General features: G+C 38.1%; 1 protein-coding gene across 1 annotated transcript in view; it reads right to left on the reverse strand.

The window, feature by feature from the left end:
• The window catches only part of CSMD1 (CUB and Sushi multiple domains 1), a 1,157,732-nt gene that overhangs the window by 310,463 nt on the left and 827,523 nt on the right, over positions 1-19,746 (reverse strand). The window contains exon 11 of the mRNA XM_088136832.1: positions 2,647-2,750. Coding sequence (XP_087992958.1) covers positions 2,647-2,750 — 104 coding nt within the window. The remainder of the gene's footprint in view (positions 1-2,646; positions 2,751-19,746) is intronic.

A 19,746-nucleotide genomic window follows, 5' to 3' on the forward strand; every position in this document is an offset into this window, starting at 1 on the left:
CCAAAACATCACTGCTCTAGAGGAGATCTGCATGGAGGAATGGGCCAAAATACCAGCAACAGTGTGTGAAAACCTTGTGAAGACTTACAGAAAACGTTTGACCTCTGTCATTGCCAACAAAGGATATACAGTCAGGTCCAGAAATATTGGGACATCGACACAATTCTAACATCTTTGGCTCTATACACCACCACAATGGATTTGGAATGAAACAAACACAATGTGCGTTAACTGCAGACTGTCAGCTTTAATTTGAGGGTATGTACATCCAACTCAGGTGAACGATGTAGGAATTACAACAGTTTGCATATGTGCCTCCCACTTGTTAAGGGACCAAAAGTAATGGGACAGAATAATAATCATACATCAAACTTTCCCTTTTGAATACTTGGTTGCAAATCTGTTGCAGTCAATCACAGCCTGAAGTCTGGAACGCATAGACATCACCAGACGCTGGGTTTCATCCCTGGTGATGCTCTGCCAGGCCTCTACTGCAACTGTCTTCAGTTCCTGCTTGTTCTTGGGGCATTTTCCCTTCAGTTTTGTCTTCAGCAAGTGAAATGCATGCTCAGTGGGATTCAGGTCAGGTGATTGACTTGGCCATTGCATAACATTCCACTTCTGACCCTTCAAAAACTCTTTGGTTGCTTTTGCAGTATGCTTTGGGTCATTGTCCATCTGTACTGTGAAGCGCCGTCCAATGAGTTCTGCAGCATTTGGCTGAATGTGAGCAAATAATATTGCCCAAAACACTGCAGAATTCATCCTGCTGCTTTTGTCAGCAGTCACATCATCAATAAATACAAGAGAACCAGTTCCATTGGCAGCCATACATACCCATGCCATGACACTACCACCACCATGCTTCACTGATGAGGTGGTATGCTTAGGATCATGAGCAGTTCCTTTACTTCTCCATACTCTTCTCTTCCCATCACTCTGGTACAAGTTGATCTTGGTCTCATCTGTCCATAGGATGTTGTTCCAGAACTGTGAAGGCTTTTTTAGATGTCGTTTGGCAAACTCTAATCTGGCCTTCCTGTTTTTGAGGCTCACCAATGGTTTACATCTTGTGGTGAACCCTCTGTATTCACTCTGGTGAAGTCTTCTTTTGATGACTTTGACACACATACACCTACATCCTGGAGAGTGTTCTTGATCTGGCCACCTGTTGTGAAGGGTGTTTTCTTCACCAGGGAAAGGATTCTTCGGTCATCCACCACAGTTGTTTTCCGTTGTCTCCCGGGTCTTTTGGTGTTGCTGAGCTCACCGGTGCGTTCCTTCTTTTTGAGAATGTTCCAAACAGTTGTTTTGGCCACGCCTAATGTTCTTGCTACCTCTCTGATGGGTTTGTTTTGTTTCTTCAGCCTAATGATGGCTTGCTTCACTGATAGTGACAGCTCTTTGGATCTCATCTTGAGAGTTGACAGCAACAGATTCCACATGCAAATAGCACACTTGAAATGAACTCTGGGCCTTTTATCTGCACATTGTAATTGGGGTACTGAGGGGATATCACACACCTGGCCATGGAACAGCTGAGAAGCCAATTGTCCCATTACTTTTGGTCCCTTACCAAGTGGGAGGCACATATGCAAACTGTTGTAATTCCTACACCGTTCACCTGAGTTGGATGTACATACCCTCAAATTAAAGCTGACAGTCTGCAGTTAAGGCACATTGTGTTTGTTTCATTCCAAATCCATTGTGGTGGTGTATAGAGCCAAAGATGTTAGAATTGTGTCGATGTCCCAATATTTCTGGACCTGACTGTATAACAAAGTATTGAGATGAACTTTTGATATTGACCAAATACTTATTTTCCACCATGATTTGCAAATAAATTCTTTAAAAATCAGACAATGTGATTTTCTGGATTTTTTTCCCCATTTTGTCTCTCATAGTTGAGGTATACCTATGATGAAAATTACAGGCCTCTCTCATCTTTTTAAGTGGGAGAACTTGCACAATTGGTGGCTGACTAAATACTTTTTTGCCCCACTGTAGTTGTTTTAAAAAGTCAAAAGAGGGGCAAATGTCCTTGTACAGGAAGGAATGTGAAAAAAAAAATCTTCATAAAACATTTCAATCCCCAAACAGTCTACTCCCCACTGAAATGGGGCATTTCCAGTTATTCTGGAAGTATTATGATTGAAACAGCTCATTCTGAGGTAGAACAGCCTGCTTCTTAGAATGTCTCAGTTCAGAACTAGAACATTCTAGAATAGAATCCCTATACTTGTGATGTCATCAACAGCCAACAAACCACTTCTGGGCAAAGCTGAATCTATAGACAAACAGAAAAGCATCTTTCTGATCCTTTAAAAGACATTGTATAAGACACATGCACTTGCATAATAAGCTCACCACTGAAATTCAACATCAGGATACATCTAAACTTTCATTCAAAATCAGCAATAGGGCTGAAAAGTTATTAAGAATAAAGAGACATAATCTGCATTCACATTTTGATTGGTACAATATCAGAAAAGTATTTAGGGTACTTGTAATTTTGCAAAGAGTCTACTGAATCTACAGAAATGTTCTTAGTTAGTACTTTTGGGACAAAAAACATTGCCTATGTAATCTAAGGAATTAGAAAAGGAAGCAAAATAGAATTTCCAATGAATAATATAATGCACTTACACATATAACACTGTTCTTGTATCTCCCACTTTGCCAGCATCTCCTACGGTAAGGGTATCATATCCTCTTTCCAGCTCAAATTCTTCAAAAGCAAGCTTTATGACCTATTAGAAGCAGAAAACTGTACTTCAATCAATTCAATACTTCTCTAGAAGAGTGAATGTCTTTAAAAAAGTAATTGGATTGAATTAAACACTATGATGCAGGGAAAAAATGAATTATGGTACATAACCTTCTGCCCATTTTATTCTTACTGCTAGCTTAACATCACTTCTTTCTTGGTACTTTTTCTTTTGTGCAGAAAGCACCATAAAGAACTAAGAAACTCTGGCACATATAATAATCAGAAAGTCACATAGGATACTACACTGAGTCTGTGTGTTCCTCAGAGCCAACTACCTGAATGGCATAGCTTTAGAAAACTGATTGGATCAATAGCTCACTGTTTCAAATGTGAGTTCAGCAAATTCTAAACGTTGTGGATACTTCATAAAATTATGTTTTTTTTATTCATTATATGCCATCAAGTTGTTTTCAACTCCTAGCGACCACATAGATTTTACCCATGACAATCTTTCCTTAACCTGTTATTTCAAGTTTTACAATGGTGCACTCATGGTCACTGTAACTGAGTCCATCCACCTTGCTGCTGGTTGTCCTCTTCTACTCTTTCCTTCCATGTTTCCCGGTATTACAGCATTAGAGGTGGGTCTTCACATAATGTGTCCGAAGTAGGATAATTTGAGCCTAGTCATTTGTGCTTCGAGTGAGAACTCTGGCTGTCCATGGTATTCTCAGGAATCTTCTCCAACACCAAAATTCTTTGCATAAAACATTATCTGCATTTAATCTCTTTTTTTCCCCCTCATAAGCCAAGTACAGTCTACCCATCCCTTTAAGGGCTGAAGCTGATGAGATGGAAGCAGCTTCCGCCCTTAAAGGGATGCGTAGACTGTACATGAGATGGAAGCAAGTGCTGCTCTGATCAGAGAAAGCCTTTGTGTAAACACTGAAGTGCATTACAGTCTCAAGAGTGGGAAAAGGAAAGAATACTGTAGTAAAAAGTCCATGAATTTGAAAGGCAGAAGGAAAAGGCTTAATATTTAAACCCATTCTGTAGATGGCTGATCTTCTGCATATACAGGTTGTTGTTTTTTTTCCTTTTCTAAATAAAGCAACATATTTAGCAGTATCAAATTCATAATATTTCTGTTGTTAGCTAAGTTCCTAAGCACATGATTGAATTTCCCAAAGAATAGCTATGCCTGACTATCCCCACCACCATGCATGGTTCCTTATACAGTATCTAGGATTCTCACATAGAGGAAGAAGAAATCCACTTGAGCCAAAAGTCCAAAGATCCTTTGCACATATTTTCAGGCAATGACTATGTAATTTACTGACAGAGTCAAGATCAGAAACTGAACACACACAAATTTTAACACACAATTTTTTCACTTATTTTATTGTGGATATATGCTGGTGATATGTGGTAAATTTGTTGGATATATCACCCCTGTCCACCAAATTGATTCGTTCATTGTACAGAATATCAGAGGGATCATCTGGGGTCCTATTTTCTATCTTTATTTAGCTACATAAAACAGTTAAAGCTGGAATAACCAAAAGCTACTTCTTTGGGGGATGTCCATGCTAATTACACACAGTATTGGCTCAAGAAAGTTCAGTGCCTCTTGATATATAGCTGGATAGATATATAAATAATATAAATTCTTGCCTGTTGCTCACATCTCTCTCTCTCTTCCTGCTTTTGTCTACCTCCCGCCCCCCCATAGATACTGATGTCTTTAATAAATAAACAAAACCAGTTTGGTATAGTGGTTAAGGCACCAGGCTAGAAACCGGGAGACTATAAGTTCTAGTCCCACCTTAGGCACAAGGCCAGCTGGCTAACCATGGGCCAGTCACTCTCTCTCAGCCCTAGGAAGCAGGCAATGGCAATCCACTTCCAAAATCTTGCCAAAAATACTGCAGGGACTTGTCCAGGCAGTTGCCAGGAGTTAAGACTGACTCAAAGACCCATACACAAACACAATAAATAACATCAAGCTACGTTTTGTTAGCTGAACTAAGTGGGTGTATGCTAGCTCTAACCTGGATATGGGGTTAAAATGGGAGTGTGCTGGATGCAAACTAAACTGGTAATTTTCCCATAGTAATTTTTCAATTAAAGGAGCACAGTGAAAAAATGGGACTAAAAATAAATATAGAAAAGATCAAACTAATGAACATAGGTACAAAAAACAGCTTTAGAATTGACAATGAAGACATCAAAATGTAGATAGCTTCTGTCTTTTAGGATCAACCATCAACAGTAAAGAAACAAGCAATCAAGAAATATGCCCTGACTAGCACTTGGTAGAGCAACGATGATGCTGTAATATATCCATACCTACAAAGGTCAGAAAAGTGCAAGCCATGCTATTTCCTGTGATACTCTATGGAAGCAAAAGTTGGACTTTGAAGAAGCAGGATAGGAAGAATATTGATGTTTTTGAACTTTGGTGTTGGAGAAGATTCCTGAGAATACCATGAAAAGCCAAGAAAATAAACAAATGGATCACTGAGCAAATCAACCCAGAGTTCTCACTTGAGGCACAATGACCAGGCTTAAATTATCCCACTTCCATTATGTGAAGACCTAACTCTCTGGAAAAAGCTCTAATGCTGGGAAAGTGGAAGGAAAGAAAAGAAGAGGACAACCAGCAACAGGGTGAATGGACTCAGTTAAAATAGCAATGGGTGCACTGTTGGGGAATCTGAAAGAACGGGCTAGGGACAGATTGTCATGGAGAAAATCTATCTGTGTGGTCACTAAGAGTTGACACTGACTTGATGGCACATAATCAATTTTTCAACAGATTTAACAGTTGTATTAGTAAACTGCATTTAAAGAAGTATCCTGAAGTTGAATAATACGTATTTGTACCTTCTCATATCCCTAAGTGGGGGTGGGGCGCTAATAATAACTCGAAAAATAATTCATGACAAAATTATAGAAAAAATATAAAAAAGAACAATTTGAGAAGTAAAAAATCAGTTGTTGCTACAAGCAAAATATTTACACCAATTAAGAAAACTGTAGGGGATATGCTACATCATATGATAAGGTTTATCTGTTTTTAGGTTGAATTCACATAGAATGCCTTAAATCCCAGAGGACTGGATTTAAAACAAGCATGACTACACTTTGTCCTCAGTTGGTTCTTTCTCTTATGTACACCAACACCAACATATATTTTATCATCTGTCTTCACTGGCTTTCACACGCCCACACGCACCATCCTACCTATTCACTTCCCTAACATTCAATTTATTAACTCACCTCTTTCCATCTATTTAAATATTGTTTTACTTTCTACATTTAACTATCAACCTTTTATAAAGAAGTATGTTTTAGAAGTGTTGCAATGGTTTATTATGTTGCATCTAACAAAATGGATCCCAAATAGTTTTAATCCACTAAATTAATTTGGAATATACTCAAATGTTAGGCTTTCAGAAGGAAAGCAAGCCTTTTGGTGGATTTGACATCTGACATAAAAGCTGAATAAAAATTACAGAAAATGTGTAGTGTAATACTTAATGCTGATGATGCAGCTAAAATAATCTTATCATAAAGCATCAACAGTTAATTTAATAAAGTCTTTTTGTAAGTTTATAGCTAAAGAGTTCCATTTAATAGGGTAAAGAGCTCTTTGCCATATTAAAAAAGAAATGGATTGAACACAGTTATTATATTATGACTAGTTCAATTCTACATATATTCAGGTACTATAAAATCATATAAGAAAAGAAAGCTTTAAAATGTTTTCTAAATCAGAATGTAACTAATATAGAGCTAATGGGGTAATCTAAAATAGCCACATTAAAAAATATCATAGCAAATTAACTTACAGACCAGCTACATGCAAGCTGTTTCCCGACTATTTTAAATGCCTCTGAAAAGAGGCAGAATATTTATCTCATGGCCTGTATATTCTCTGCAATATATTTCTCCTCCATTCATTTCCCTGTCATTCCATAAATAGGGTTCAATGTTGACCTCATGAACTGCTGTAGCTGTCACAAGATACTCGTGCTAAATTTTAACGATACAAACAGGTCACAATGATTTATACATTTCATTGAAAGTGAATATACAAAGTTGTTCAAATGGCAACAGGCTTCAACTTTCTTTTTCTTTCTCTTTTTTTCTAATACTCTGATCAGTTGTTAACCTGGGGCAATAAATGGTTGGCTGTCATAGGCTCATACTTTATAATTTTGAACAAATTTGCAGAGACATATAACTAGAGTTAAATGAGTATCTGCACCTGGGTAAATCACAGCTGTAATGAGGCATATACTAGCAGACTGTAGTGGGATTCCTATTCTGTTCCAACACTGAATTTATAGATAATATTTTGCCGCATTCGTACATATAAACAAACACAGAGAATACTATTTCTATAAGTATATCCAAGTATTTTAGAGTTATACACAGTATTTTTTTATACATAATGGTACATAGTTACACAAGTGATATGGGCATTTTTTTTTTTTTTGGAAATTTTACACAAGGTAGGAGTATATTAAAAGAATTTTGACAGCACAACTATAGAATATGTAAACATGAAACATAGGCAAAGTTTAACTGAAGATCTAACTTGTGCTTCTGGAATAACTTCCATTATAGTGGTTGCATCATATTTGAATTGAGTCTAGTAAGTCACTAAGATGTGTATTATGAATGAAAGCATAACAACATTCAATAGCAGCTTCATTTTCCATCAGGAAGTATGTATGCATGTAAAGAGTCAGTTTGGTGTAGTGGTTTAAGGCACCAGACTAGAAACCAGGGGACCATGAGTTCTAGTCCCACCTTAGGCATAAAACCAGCTGGGTGACTCTGTGCCAGTCATTCTCTTTCAGCCCTAGAAAGCAGCCAAGGGCAAAATACCTCCAAAAATCTTGTCAAGAAAACTGCAGTAAGTAATCCAGTCAGTCACCAGGAGTCAACAATGACTTGAAGGCATTAAAGCAAAACAACAACAATAACAACAACAACAACAAACCTTATGTATGTATTTATAGAATTTATGCAGAAACCCATCTCAATCTTGTAACCCTTGGCAACTTACAATACAAAGATAAAAACAAGAAATAATAAAACAATGTTACAGGAAAGCTGAGGTTCCTAGAAACTATAATCCAATCAAACCATATATGGTTTGGCTCTACTAATAGCCTGGCCCCAGTGCCTGAGGAAAAAGCCAGGTCTTCAAGACTTTCCAGAAGACTAACAAGGTTGAGGTCATTCTGATCTTGAGGAGATGCTGTTCTGTAAGGCAGGCACCATGACAGAGAAGACACGCTTCCTAGGTCCCACTAGATGGCAGTTACAAAGAAGGGACCTGGAGCATGCCCACCCTGTTGGATCTGGTGGGACCAAATTGCACCCAGAAGCCTAATGGAAGCCAGTGCAGCTCATAAAGCAAAGATATTACAAGGGTGTACCATGCTGCCCAAAACTGACTGTGTCACACCATTTTGGACCAAGTACAGCTTCTGAATTCTCTTCAAGTACAGTCCCCTGTAGACTGCATTTCAGTAGTCCAACTGAAAGTGAACTGAGCCCCAGGGACTCCACAGTCCAACTGGAATTAAACCAGGAGTGACTGAGAAAAGAGCCTTCTATTCCAGGAAGGGATACAGTTGATGTGCAAGATGAAGTTGTGCAAAGGCCCTACTGGCCATGGCTGCCACCTCCTCATTGTGCAGGACCTGTAAGTCCAGACGGATACCCAAATTATGCACCAGCTCAGGGGGAGTGCAATCCCATCCAGAGTCAAAGATAGAACATTCCCAGACCTGGGGGAGCATTAAAACCCAAACCACTCAGTCTTGCTAGGGTTGTGTCAAAGCCTGTTCTCCTCCATCCCCCACAACTTCCAGACACTGGGGAAAAAACCCTGACAGCATCACTTGGACAGCCAGAGCAGAAATATACAACTGAGCATCATTGGCATACTGATGGTACTTACCCCATACTGATGGATAACCCACCCATTGGTTTCATGTAGATGTTAAATAGAAAAGGGGAGACACTCAAGCACTGGGCCACCCAAGTTGCAGGGGGCCTAGGGCTGGATCTCTCCCTCTCACCAATACTGACTGGAACTTGTCCTGGAGGAAAGAGAACCACTGCAGAACAGTGCCTCCCATCCCTAACACCCTGAGCTGGTCCAGAAGGATATCATGATTAGTAGTATCAAAACCTGATGGAAAATCCAGGAGGACCAGGATGGACATACTATCCCAATCCTGTACTTGCAAGAGGTCATCCAATGCAGTCCCAGTAGCTTGGTCTGAGCCTGGCTGAAAAGGGTGCAATCTTCCAAGACTTTTGAAGCTATACATCTACCACCCTCTCCACAACCAAATGACCCTTTAATTTCCAAATAGAAAAGAAGCAGAGAATGTAGGAAAAATATGAATACCTTTTGAAGACAGCAATAGATTTTGTTCCATTGAGTTCATCATTAAAAGTCAATGCAAAATTTATCCATTTTGCATGATGGTGAAGAGGATGAATTCCCTCTGCAGTCCTTTTAAAGGCAGAATTTAGCAGAGATTAAGAAAGAATAGGAAAAAAAAAAAAAGCCTTCAAGTTGTCCTGCAAGAAAACTACTGCAAAGCTATGCTGAAACAATGCAGAAATATTATGCTCCAGTTTAAAATTAAAAACTTTCAAAAACTAATTAAAAAGTAAGCTACTTCTTTTCTACTCACTTTTCTAGAATGCCAGGTTTGGCATGACACTGAAAAATGCCTATTGACTTTCTTTTGTTGGGGGTTGTTTTACTGACTCTGAGAACTAAGTTTTGTGGGGTGTCAGGTGGGTTGGTAAAGGTAGTGTCACTAGCTTCAATAGAATACCAGTCTGAGATGGATACATGGTCAAAGCTCTCAAACATTTGGACAGGACACAGAAGATTGACAATTAACTTGCCATTAAAAGTAGTATAGCTTGGCTGCTAGTGATCACTGAGATTTGTGGGTGCCAGGAGGATTGGCATAGCTATTGGATAAGTTTCACTACTCCAAGGAAGGAACCTTTCATCAGTAGTAGGATTCATTGGTGTCAGGACTGTGAAACCTGAGTTCAATTTCCAGTTCTATTTTGAGAACCAGCATAGAAGTATATCATCCTATTACCATAATAGCAAGCAAAATTAATTTTTTGGGCTGCCCATATTAAAGAAATGGAGAGCTATGGAAGTGAATGGAGCTCAAAGCCAGATTAGCCTTGCCCTCTCAAAAGAATGCTGATAGGTTGAGAGTTTACTAAATGATAAAAAGTAATAGTCAGCTGTCCGCCTCACACCATTCACACCCTCAATGTACTCCATACATGGAAATGAAGTTGCAACATTGTACATCATAAAAACTCGAAGAGCAGCAGAAAATCTACCTAATCAGCAAAGTCAGTCAAAGGAGTCATAAATCAGCTACAATGAGGTGATTCAATCTAATCTTTGTTGAACTGAAGCACCCCTTTGAAACTTTGCAGAATCCTAGCAAAGACAAAAATTCCTGTCAGCAAACTCAAAGATCATCTGTAATGAATATGCAATGACAATATTCAGAAAAAGCTATATTAAACTGAACAGAAAATCTAACTATTCACAGTTACCCCCGATGTTGCAATGTGATTCATTTTTAAAATTAAAATAAGATTTCAGAATTTATAATTCTAAATTCTGAACAATTTAACATTTAAGCAAAAGTGTCACTGTTTAATAAGTTAGATAATATGAGATGCAGCGCACATTCACCAGTCAAATATATATATGAAATGTATCTATGTGTATGTTTAAAAATGTAAAGAATACAATTTCAAACATAATGAATTGAATACAACTCTATTAAGCCCTAAATAAATTTGTGTGAGTTCAAGATTCCTACTTAAATTTGGCATTCTCCAGTTACACTGATAGTGTAATTCCCAGAAGTTGGAGTAGGAGGTAAGAGGTTGGGGATGGTCAGCATATAGCAGTGACAGGTATACATTCAACTGAAAGTGAAAACCATGCCCCTATAGATTTATAGTGTTCTAAAAAATAGGTACATGCAAATACATTTAAGATGGAAGTGTAAAAATGTTAAAGGCAGAAATATTTAATTAATAAAACTAATTTTCTTTAAATTCTGGAATATATGTATACATATTAAAAGAAAATACAATCTCTAGCTAATTGTCAACATTTGTTGAGGCTATGTGATTCCATTACCATTTGTTAGTCTTTATTAATATGCCTAATCTGAGTCTGGAAAAGTAATAATACATGACATATTTTGACAGATGTGATGGTTCACTGAAGATAATACAGGTAGTCCCCGGGTTAAGAATACCTGGGTTACAGATGACCCATAGTTAAGAATGGAGCCTACTGTAGCAAAATTTGAGTTAAATACACAATGATTCAAATTAAATGCAGAATGGTTTGAGATCATTGCACAATACTACTTATACAGTATACAACAATACTGTTCCAGCTTACATACAAATTCGACTTAAGGACAGACCTTGGGAACAGAACTCATTCTTAAACTGGGGACTACCTTTATACAGGTGCACTTGTTATTCTCAATTTAGTTACCTGTGGATTCATGTATCCACAGCTGATAAATAAATACATGGACTCAATACCCAGGTCCTTTATTTTGTGGGGTTTGGTGTAATGTTCTATTTTGCACATGCACAGAAGTATGAAAGTCAATATACTACCACCCACTGATTCATTCTTACTACTATATGTTAAGTGCACAGTAGAGAACTCGGTCTCCGCATATACACATACATATTACCAAAGAACAGCTTTTAAATACTACTAAATGTAGTTACACAAAGGTAGGGCCCACTGATTGATACGAAGATTTTCCTCAAGCAGTTAATTTTAGGATTGCAGCCTTAAAAGAATTTGCCATCTTCTTTCATAGCAGGAAGAATATATTGCACACACACTGTGGTAATAAATAAAGAATGAGATGATAGATAGGAGACAATATGGCATGTAATAAAACTTTAAAAGATAGTAATTTTTTTTTTTTGAAATGTTAGATGAATGATTTCTAGAGGGGTTAGCTGAACAAGAGATCAATAGAACAGAAGAAAACTACAATGTCCACCCACTTTGTCAAAAAAGATTAACTGAAGCAATAATGAAAGCAGAAACAACTAGATAAATTCAAGGAATGGTAAATCCAGGTTTTTTTTTTTTTTTAATCTGAAAAGAACATGCTTACCCAGCAAAAGGAAAGCTAAGAAGTGATGGGCCACAAAAATATTTGGATGATTAATACAGTGGATGAGAGACAATATCAAATGTTTGAACAGAAAGAGAAATGGAAATGAAACATCAGTGAACTAGGGTGGATTTCAAGCTAAATAAAAAAAAGAATATTCCCTGTAAACTCATTTTGTTGCAGTATTTTGTTCTAACACAATTCACTGATGAAGTACAGTACTAGAAGAAAGTCAGAATGGTTCCAAGGATGTTTTGTGTTTTTCTGGAGGAATGTGGAACCACCAACTGCTTCCCCTGAAAAGGATTAAGCCTCTATCAGTTTTCCAAAAAAGTGTTCCAACTAAAAGCAACACCACCAAGAGGACTTTGCAAGGATTCAGTTAAAATGCTTTAAAAGACTCCACCTTCTTTATGGGTAAATTAGGATTGGGACCACGGGATATGGTTAAGGGCAAAATGTACTGCTTTCCTTCAGAGCCACAGACCGAATCAAAAGCTGCATCCCTGGAATATGTATGCTCCACGGAAGAAAGCTGCCTTCAGTAAAGATAATGGTGACTTCCCCGAGTAAATAGTTACTCTGGAGAAAAAAAAAATACAAAACAAAATCCTATCTTTAAAAAAAAAACCTAGACATGTTAAATGCAACCATGAATTACCTGGTTTGGTCCTACAATACCATGAGTAGTAGTGGGGGATGAGGAAAAGGGCTTTTACAATGGAATTCAGAACATGACAGCAGAGAACTACATGAGCACAGGAATGCTGAGTAGCCAGCAGCAGTCAGCACACACTCAGGTTATGACCCCGTGTTAGAAAACTGTCTTGTTACTGCCTCACGGCTCAGCTATTACAATGTGCTCATCTATAAAACCTTATATGGTACAGGACCTAGTTATTTGAGGGGCCACCTATCTCCTGTGGTTTCTGCCCAATCAGTAAGAGCCAACAGAGTGGGTACATTCTAGGTCCCCCTGATCAAACAGTGTTATCTTTCAGCATCCAGGAAGGGCACTTTCTCTGTCATGTGCCTGCCCACTGGAATGAGGTCCCCCTTGAGATCTGGACAGGTCCCACCCTAATGGCATCTCAGAAGATCTTAAAGACCTGTGTGTTCCCACAGGCCTTGAGGTAGGGTGGATGGACCTCCCATTGTTAGAGGTGTTTAATATATGCTGTGTTGTGTTTGTTATTTTATTGTATTTGTATTCTGTTTTTTATATTGTGAGCTGTTTCAAACTGCTCTGGCAATTTGGTGCCAAAATTTGAATGAATGAATGAATGAATGAATGAATAAATAAATAAAATCTCCCTCCAGGCAATTACAGTGCAGTATGTAAACCTGGGTATAATTCAGGCAGGAGTACCATTTCCTGATAGTATGAAACACTTAAATGGGGAAAAAAAATGAATCTAAAGTGAGATATGCTACTTTTTTTCTTACTCTGATCAAGCTGCAGGCAGATTTTTTCTCTGTCCTCAAAATCATTTTCACTAATAGAAAATATAACTTACATTAAAGTGGATTTTCCCCCAGCCATTTAAATCTGTGATCTATCTTTGGAACATCAACTCTTTAAAGAACAAATTCAACAACTGTATTTTTACTTTTCTCTATAAAGCAGTATAAGATTGAAACAGCAAAATAAATTCTTGAGTACATCACAACCAGCATAAAGTATATCCACATTTATTTTATTCTTATTTGGTGCAAAGAGAAGTCTTCTGTAATACAATGAGAATTTTATATGGTTAAAAAGTCAATATATACACAATAAATACCCACAGATTACTCAGGAATGAACATGCTGTAATATTTGCTATGTTGTTCAACAATGACTGTTATGATTTCTAATGTTCCCAAAGCAACTGGAGTGAATTGTAACTTTTCAGTCATTCCAAGAATGCATGTTCTTATGCAAGGTCCAGTGCATAACCCAGTAAAACCTTTTAGGTTATGCATATTTCATTTGCCTGGGAAATTACTATCTCTGCAGTATTCAATTATATTATAAAGACAAATGCAGAAGATGAAATCTGATAATGTAAAACAGCATTCAATATTTTTTGCAGAATACATAGCATGGACATCAGTGTCAGAATGTCAGCGTTCTTAATGGCATTTATTTATTTGGTTTTAAAAGAGTTATATAGCCCTCCATATTGTAACCACAACCCTGAGCAGCACACAAAACAGTAAAAAATAACCCCCCAAAAAACAATCAGAATAAAAAGTCAATAAAAACTAAAGTCAATAAAAATTCTATAAAAACTCATGGAGTCCCAGGGCAACACTCTTCCCTACATCCATATACTATCTACTGAGCTCCAGCCTCATCCTACTCCAATACTTATGGGAAGAACCAGCTCTTCAAGGCCTCCCAGAAGGCAAGGAGGGTGGGATTTACCAGATCTCTGGGGGAAGTGTGTTCCTCAAGGCAGGGGTAGCTACAGAGAAAGAACACTTCCTAGGTCCTGCTAGGTGACAACATCTTGCCCTCGGAGGTGAGACAGGTCCCCTCACTCCAGGCCCTTCGGAGGGATTTGAAGACCTGGCTCTGCCATCTGGCCTGGGGCGGGGAGGGAGGATATCAGAAATGGGGTTGGCTGGCCCCTTAGCAGCCTGGTGTGGCCCCTATCGGCCTCTTGGATTTTTTAGCCTTTTTATCTTCGTAATGTCTGGTTTTTATAACTTTTAATTATGTATTTTTGATTTTAGTTGTTGTAAGCCGTCCAGAGTCCCCCGTTGTGGGGAGATGGGCGGGGACAAGTCTATTAAATAAATAAATAAATAAATAAATAAATAAATAAATAAATAGTGTTTAAAACAGGTAATTTTCAAGTCTTCATATTTGCATGAAAATGCTTGAAAGCTAGACCTCAGGGTTTTAATTCTCAAAATCTCTTTATATGTATCAAAGACTTTCTGAATATCTAAGTCTACAGCCTATCCCTAAGACCATTTCACTACATGTGTCCATTACCTGTGTATCCATACAAACTGTCTTTGCTTCCACTGTATCCATGCACCCTTTGTATTCTGCTTTTTGTTCTTTAAACTTTTAACCTATCTTTCTTTCGATCTCATCAGTTCCACCCAAACAGAACTTTCTTGGTCTTCCTCTTCACCCCGCTTCATATATTTCTTTTGCAATTTGATATTCCTGCATTGTGTCTTTATGATCAAACCACCTCAATATATTTTTCTTGTACTGATCAATCACATTTATATTCAATCCATATTAATTAAGCATTTGTTCATTCTTGACCCCATCTCTTGTTTTACCAAATATATTTCTTAAGGAATGTCTTCTCTGTACATTTAAGTTACTTTACACTTCCCCTGATAAGCCTAACTCTCACTCCTAAATATGGTTGAAACCTTTAATGCAAAATAAACAAACAGAAACAAAAATCCTGACTAAAACAGGAATCAACTCCATGCTTAAATAATAAGGGCAGCTTCCCCCTCCTCCTTTTTTAGTTTTATCTCTGTGTATTTATTATTGCTTGTATTTGGCCATTGGTTTTTACTATTTATAGATTAAAATTTTTTTTAAAAATCCATTTATTCTAAATCAAACTTTACTTCCATCATATACCAGTCTTATTGTATTCATTAACCAACATTCAATTTCATATTCACACAAAACATTCCATAATTCAAGTCTATTCACTTTATCCTAGACTTTCTCTAGTCGAAATCAACAATCTCACAACATACTTCTTTCTCACATTTATAATTATTGTGTGAATTATGTAATGTTTTTGGTGAATATGGAACTGAATGTTGATTCATGAATATAGTAAGACTGGTATATGATGGAAATAAAGTCTGATTTAGAATAAATGGATTTTTAAAAAATTATATTTTTTGATGAAATGAAAAGCAAAAATTGGCTCTGCACATCCCCTGCATGATCAGAAATCTGCCAAATACTTTCTTAGATACATAATTATAAATGCTTGTTAGTCTTAACAAACTAATCTTGCTGTAAGGTTTTGTTTTGTTTTTGTATTCACTCTGGCTACCTGTACAAATTAATGTATTTTCCACTGTTGTGTGCATATATTTCAGATTCAGAGCAAAGTGGCACTGGAAAAATCTAAAACCTGTCTCAAAACATTGATTACACTAAGCTACAAAGAACAAGTTATGCCAAAACACGTACAAAATACAACATTCTTATTCATTATATAACAAAGAGATACAAAAATTTATGACCAAGCAGGTAACTGCACTTTAGATTATAATATTTGTAGAATTATATTCTTTCATGGACAACAGCTCTCTTGCACTGAAGTGTACTACAATTATATACACTGTTAGACTTCAGCCATACAGCTTATTCTGTATGTTTATTTGGTAATTTCTACTGTTTGCAGCAATGTTTAGCTGACTGTGGCTGCTCTTGAAAAAGTTAAGCAGGGTCAGAAACTATCAGGAAATACCAAGGCTGCAGGAAAGCCTGGGGACTTAAAGGAACTCTCAAAAAATGCAGTGGCAAATCACTTACGTCCTGTTGACCCCCCCCAGCCCCATAAAAAAGGGGGAAAAAATCTCCAAAACATGAAATTGAGTATGAAGGATTTTTTAATCCTATTATATTTTTATGTATCTCTATCTACACATACACATATACACATACATACACACCCCAAGCTGAAACCCATTTATGTTTTTTTTTTAATTGTTGTCACTCATCACTTGCACCCCTTCACAAAGTCACTGAGCAGAATCCAAAATATGTGTCAAGCTGTCCATGCTCGCACCCTTTTGCAGAGTCAGCTGGCAACAACTTAAACTTGTCCACACAAGTTTTCTTTATACTTGGACCAATTCTGCACTGCTCTGGTCTTGCCCTTGCAGAGTCTATCATGGTGCCTTCAACTGGAACCTGTGCCTCACAGGGTTCTTCCCATACAAACAATTCCCTGGCCATATTAAAATTCCCCCAAGGGTATCTTCAAATCAATTCAGGATTGGGGAGGAAAAGAGAAGAGGCAGAAACCGCAGCTTGCAAAGTGGCGGAGTGCTCTGCAAGTGATTGACTGCCTCCCCTCTCATCCTTAAGCATTAAACTGTTGTGGCCAAACCTGGTTCATCTAAAGCAACCAAATCACCTTGAAATTTATTAAACATGCAAACACTGAATTCCATGCAAAGCATTGCAGTTTGCTGATCAGCCCTGAGCAAAAGTAGAACCCAACTTATATACATTTGGGCTACTACATTTCAAAGACAAGACAAAGAAAAAGGCAGATACAGTGTAAATTGTATGACATTGGAGTGTTTTTGATAAACCCATCTAGGTGACCTTCTTGTTATTAATCCCTTCTTACTAGTCAACAGTTCAGCTATATCATCTCTGAGATATAGTCAGTGAATATCAACAATTTGGTTTACTGGGCCACTGGTTCCTGACTGATTCTTCCCCCTGACACCACTCAGGGTCAACTCAGCGTGCTGTGAATGTTTTCTTACAAGGACACACTTTAAGCAGTTTACATGTAGTGGGGGGGGGAGGCATCCCATAGGTTTGGTAGTGAATGCAGCTCACATGTGATTGGAGGGGTACCTTTTACTACCACAAAATGTATCTACAAACCTTCAAGAGGATAGATATCCAGGATAGTGCTGATGACCAGACATATTTTGCCCTCCTTTATTTTTCTCCAGTGGCCTAATCCAAGCTCCTCAGTTTCTGGGTGACATATTCTTTAGAGTAAACTCACTAGAAAGGAGAGTTTCAAGCAATGGCAAATCTATCCTTCAGCAATGTTTCTTTCTATTTAGGTGCATAGTGTCCACTTCTTAGACAATAATAAAAGGCAGCTAAGAGCAGAAACAGCGCATGGCTGTGTTTTTTAAAGAATCTTATGTGCAAATTACCATCATAGTGATAACATACACAATAACACGTGGATCACATATGCAATTCAAAGCCCTGCCCTGCAGAGGGCCTGGGCTGAAGTGGAGGAGCTTGTCTGCAAGAGTGGTTTGGCATGAGGGCCTCAAAAGCTCCCTTGGGTGGCCTTCATGTGCATGTGCAGACACATTTCCCTGGGACCGCAGTGATGGGAACGCTTTGCACACAAGCCCATTTGAACGCGTTGCACAAACCTAAGCAGCAGCATGATTTCTGAAGAAAAGTTTTCAAGAGAAAATAGAAGTATATTTATGTGGGACTGAAAACAGAAAGATAGCAAGGTAGTGAGAGGTAACTGAAATCACTGAACTAGAAGGTCCCAAATACTTATACTAAAAAGGCATTCAAAAAATGCACAGCTTACCTAGACAGAATCCACTTCCTCTCTATTCAAAGCAACCCGCCCCCCCCAGCCCTTAAGTGTGACTGGAGAAATACCCTTTTACTTCAATATGTACTTCGATGTCTGGTTACTACTCAGCAGGCCTGAGACCTAGACTTAAAAGAACAAGGCCTCAGAAGCACCCCATTTCTTAAATGCCCAATAATTTAGCTCTTTTTGGGAGTGCTGTGCCACTTCCAATATCCCTATAAAATACTGGGTGGAATTTCACGGGGTTACATTTTCATGTAAGGTGGTACATGTTTTATGAAAACAAAAACTAGACAGCAAAGATCTAGTGAGTAATGAGGGCTGTGCAAAAGGCGCGCCACCACCATCGCTATGCAATTTTTAAGGCTCCGAGGCTCTGTAAATCCTCAGTCTCCAAGGCAACTCACACAAGCAGCTCAAGGAAGAATCTGCTTGGGGAGGAAGAGAGTTGTATAACGTACCACCCCATTGCTGCCTATTCCCAGTCAGGAAGGCTAATGATCGGCAACATGTAAAAAGATAGTTGATCTACAGAGTTTTCTTAGGCCTACACCAACACACTCGGGGAATATGTTTACTTTGGCACAGCCTGCCTATGGGAATTGCAGAGACTCTACTGTTTTGAAAAGCATTAAAAAGACTGGAGTTTTTTGCTTTGTACTTTCTGGATGCTGCCCATCTTTAGCTGATGAGACAGATGTGATTTTTCCTGCAGTGGGAGGAGCTGACTACAGTGATTTGTATGATCATCACCACATGGTTGAATTTCTACAAAGTGTTTTCCATGGGGATGGCTCTGAAGACTACACAGAAACCAGCGCTGGTCGAAAATAAAGCAGCCTGCTTGCTGACTGGCTAATATTAGAGTGATGTTCCACCTATCTTGCAGCCCCTGCATTAGTTTTAAATGAGTTTCTAGTGCAATTCAAACTTCTGGTATTGGCTGAGAAAGTCCTATATCAATTTGGTGCCAAAATACCTCCAGGACTGCCTACTCCACTCTGAGTCAACAGAGCCAAGGAGATTCTTCTGGGGGAAGCTGCTGCTGGTGCCCTAATTTGGTGTGGTGAGGAGGGTTAAGACCAGAACATGTTGTTTCTCCATCATGGTGACTATGCTCTGGAATACCCTCTGGTGTTCCTTTGAAGCCAGATTGGCCCTGTTTGTTGCGGTGTCCCAGAAGTTGCTTGTTCTGTTGATTTTTCCTACTGTTGTTACTATATTATCATTATGTTGGAACAGGTATTGATATTTCATTTGTGGTTCACTTTTGAATATTGTGCAATTTTTGTATCATGGATGTTTTATTGTATTATGTTATAAACTGCTATGAGTGTAGTAACAATCAGGAGAATACAAAATAAATAAGTAAGTCGTCATTAGAGTCTATGACCTGGGTGAAATATGGACATGTCCTAGACTATGCTGAATAAAAAAAAGTGGAAAGCACATTTATTTGTGCCCTCATTGAGCATTTACAAAA

Source organism: Python bivittatus, unplaced genomic scaffold, assembly GCF_059951505.1.
Source record: "Python bivittatus isolate LINGU-HERP-01145 unplaced genomic scaffold, Pbiv_v1 ctg000020_np1212, whole genome shotgun sequence".
NCBI lineage: Eukaryota > Metazoa > Chordata > Lepidosauria > Squamata > Pythonidae > Python > Python bivittatus.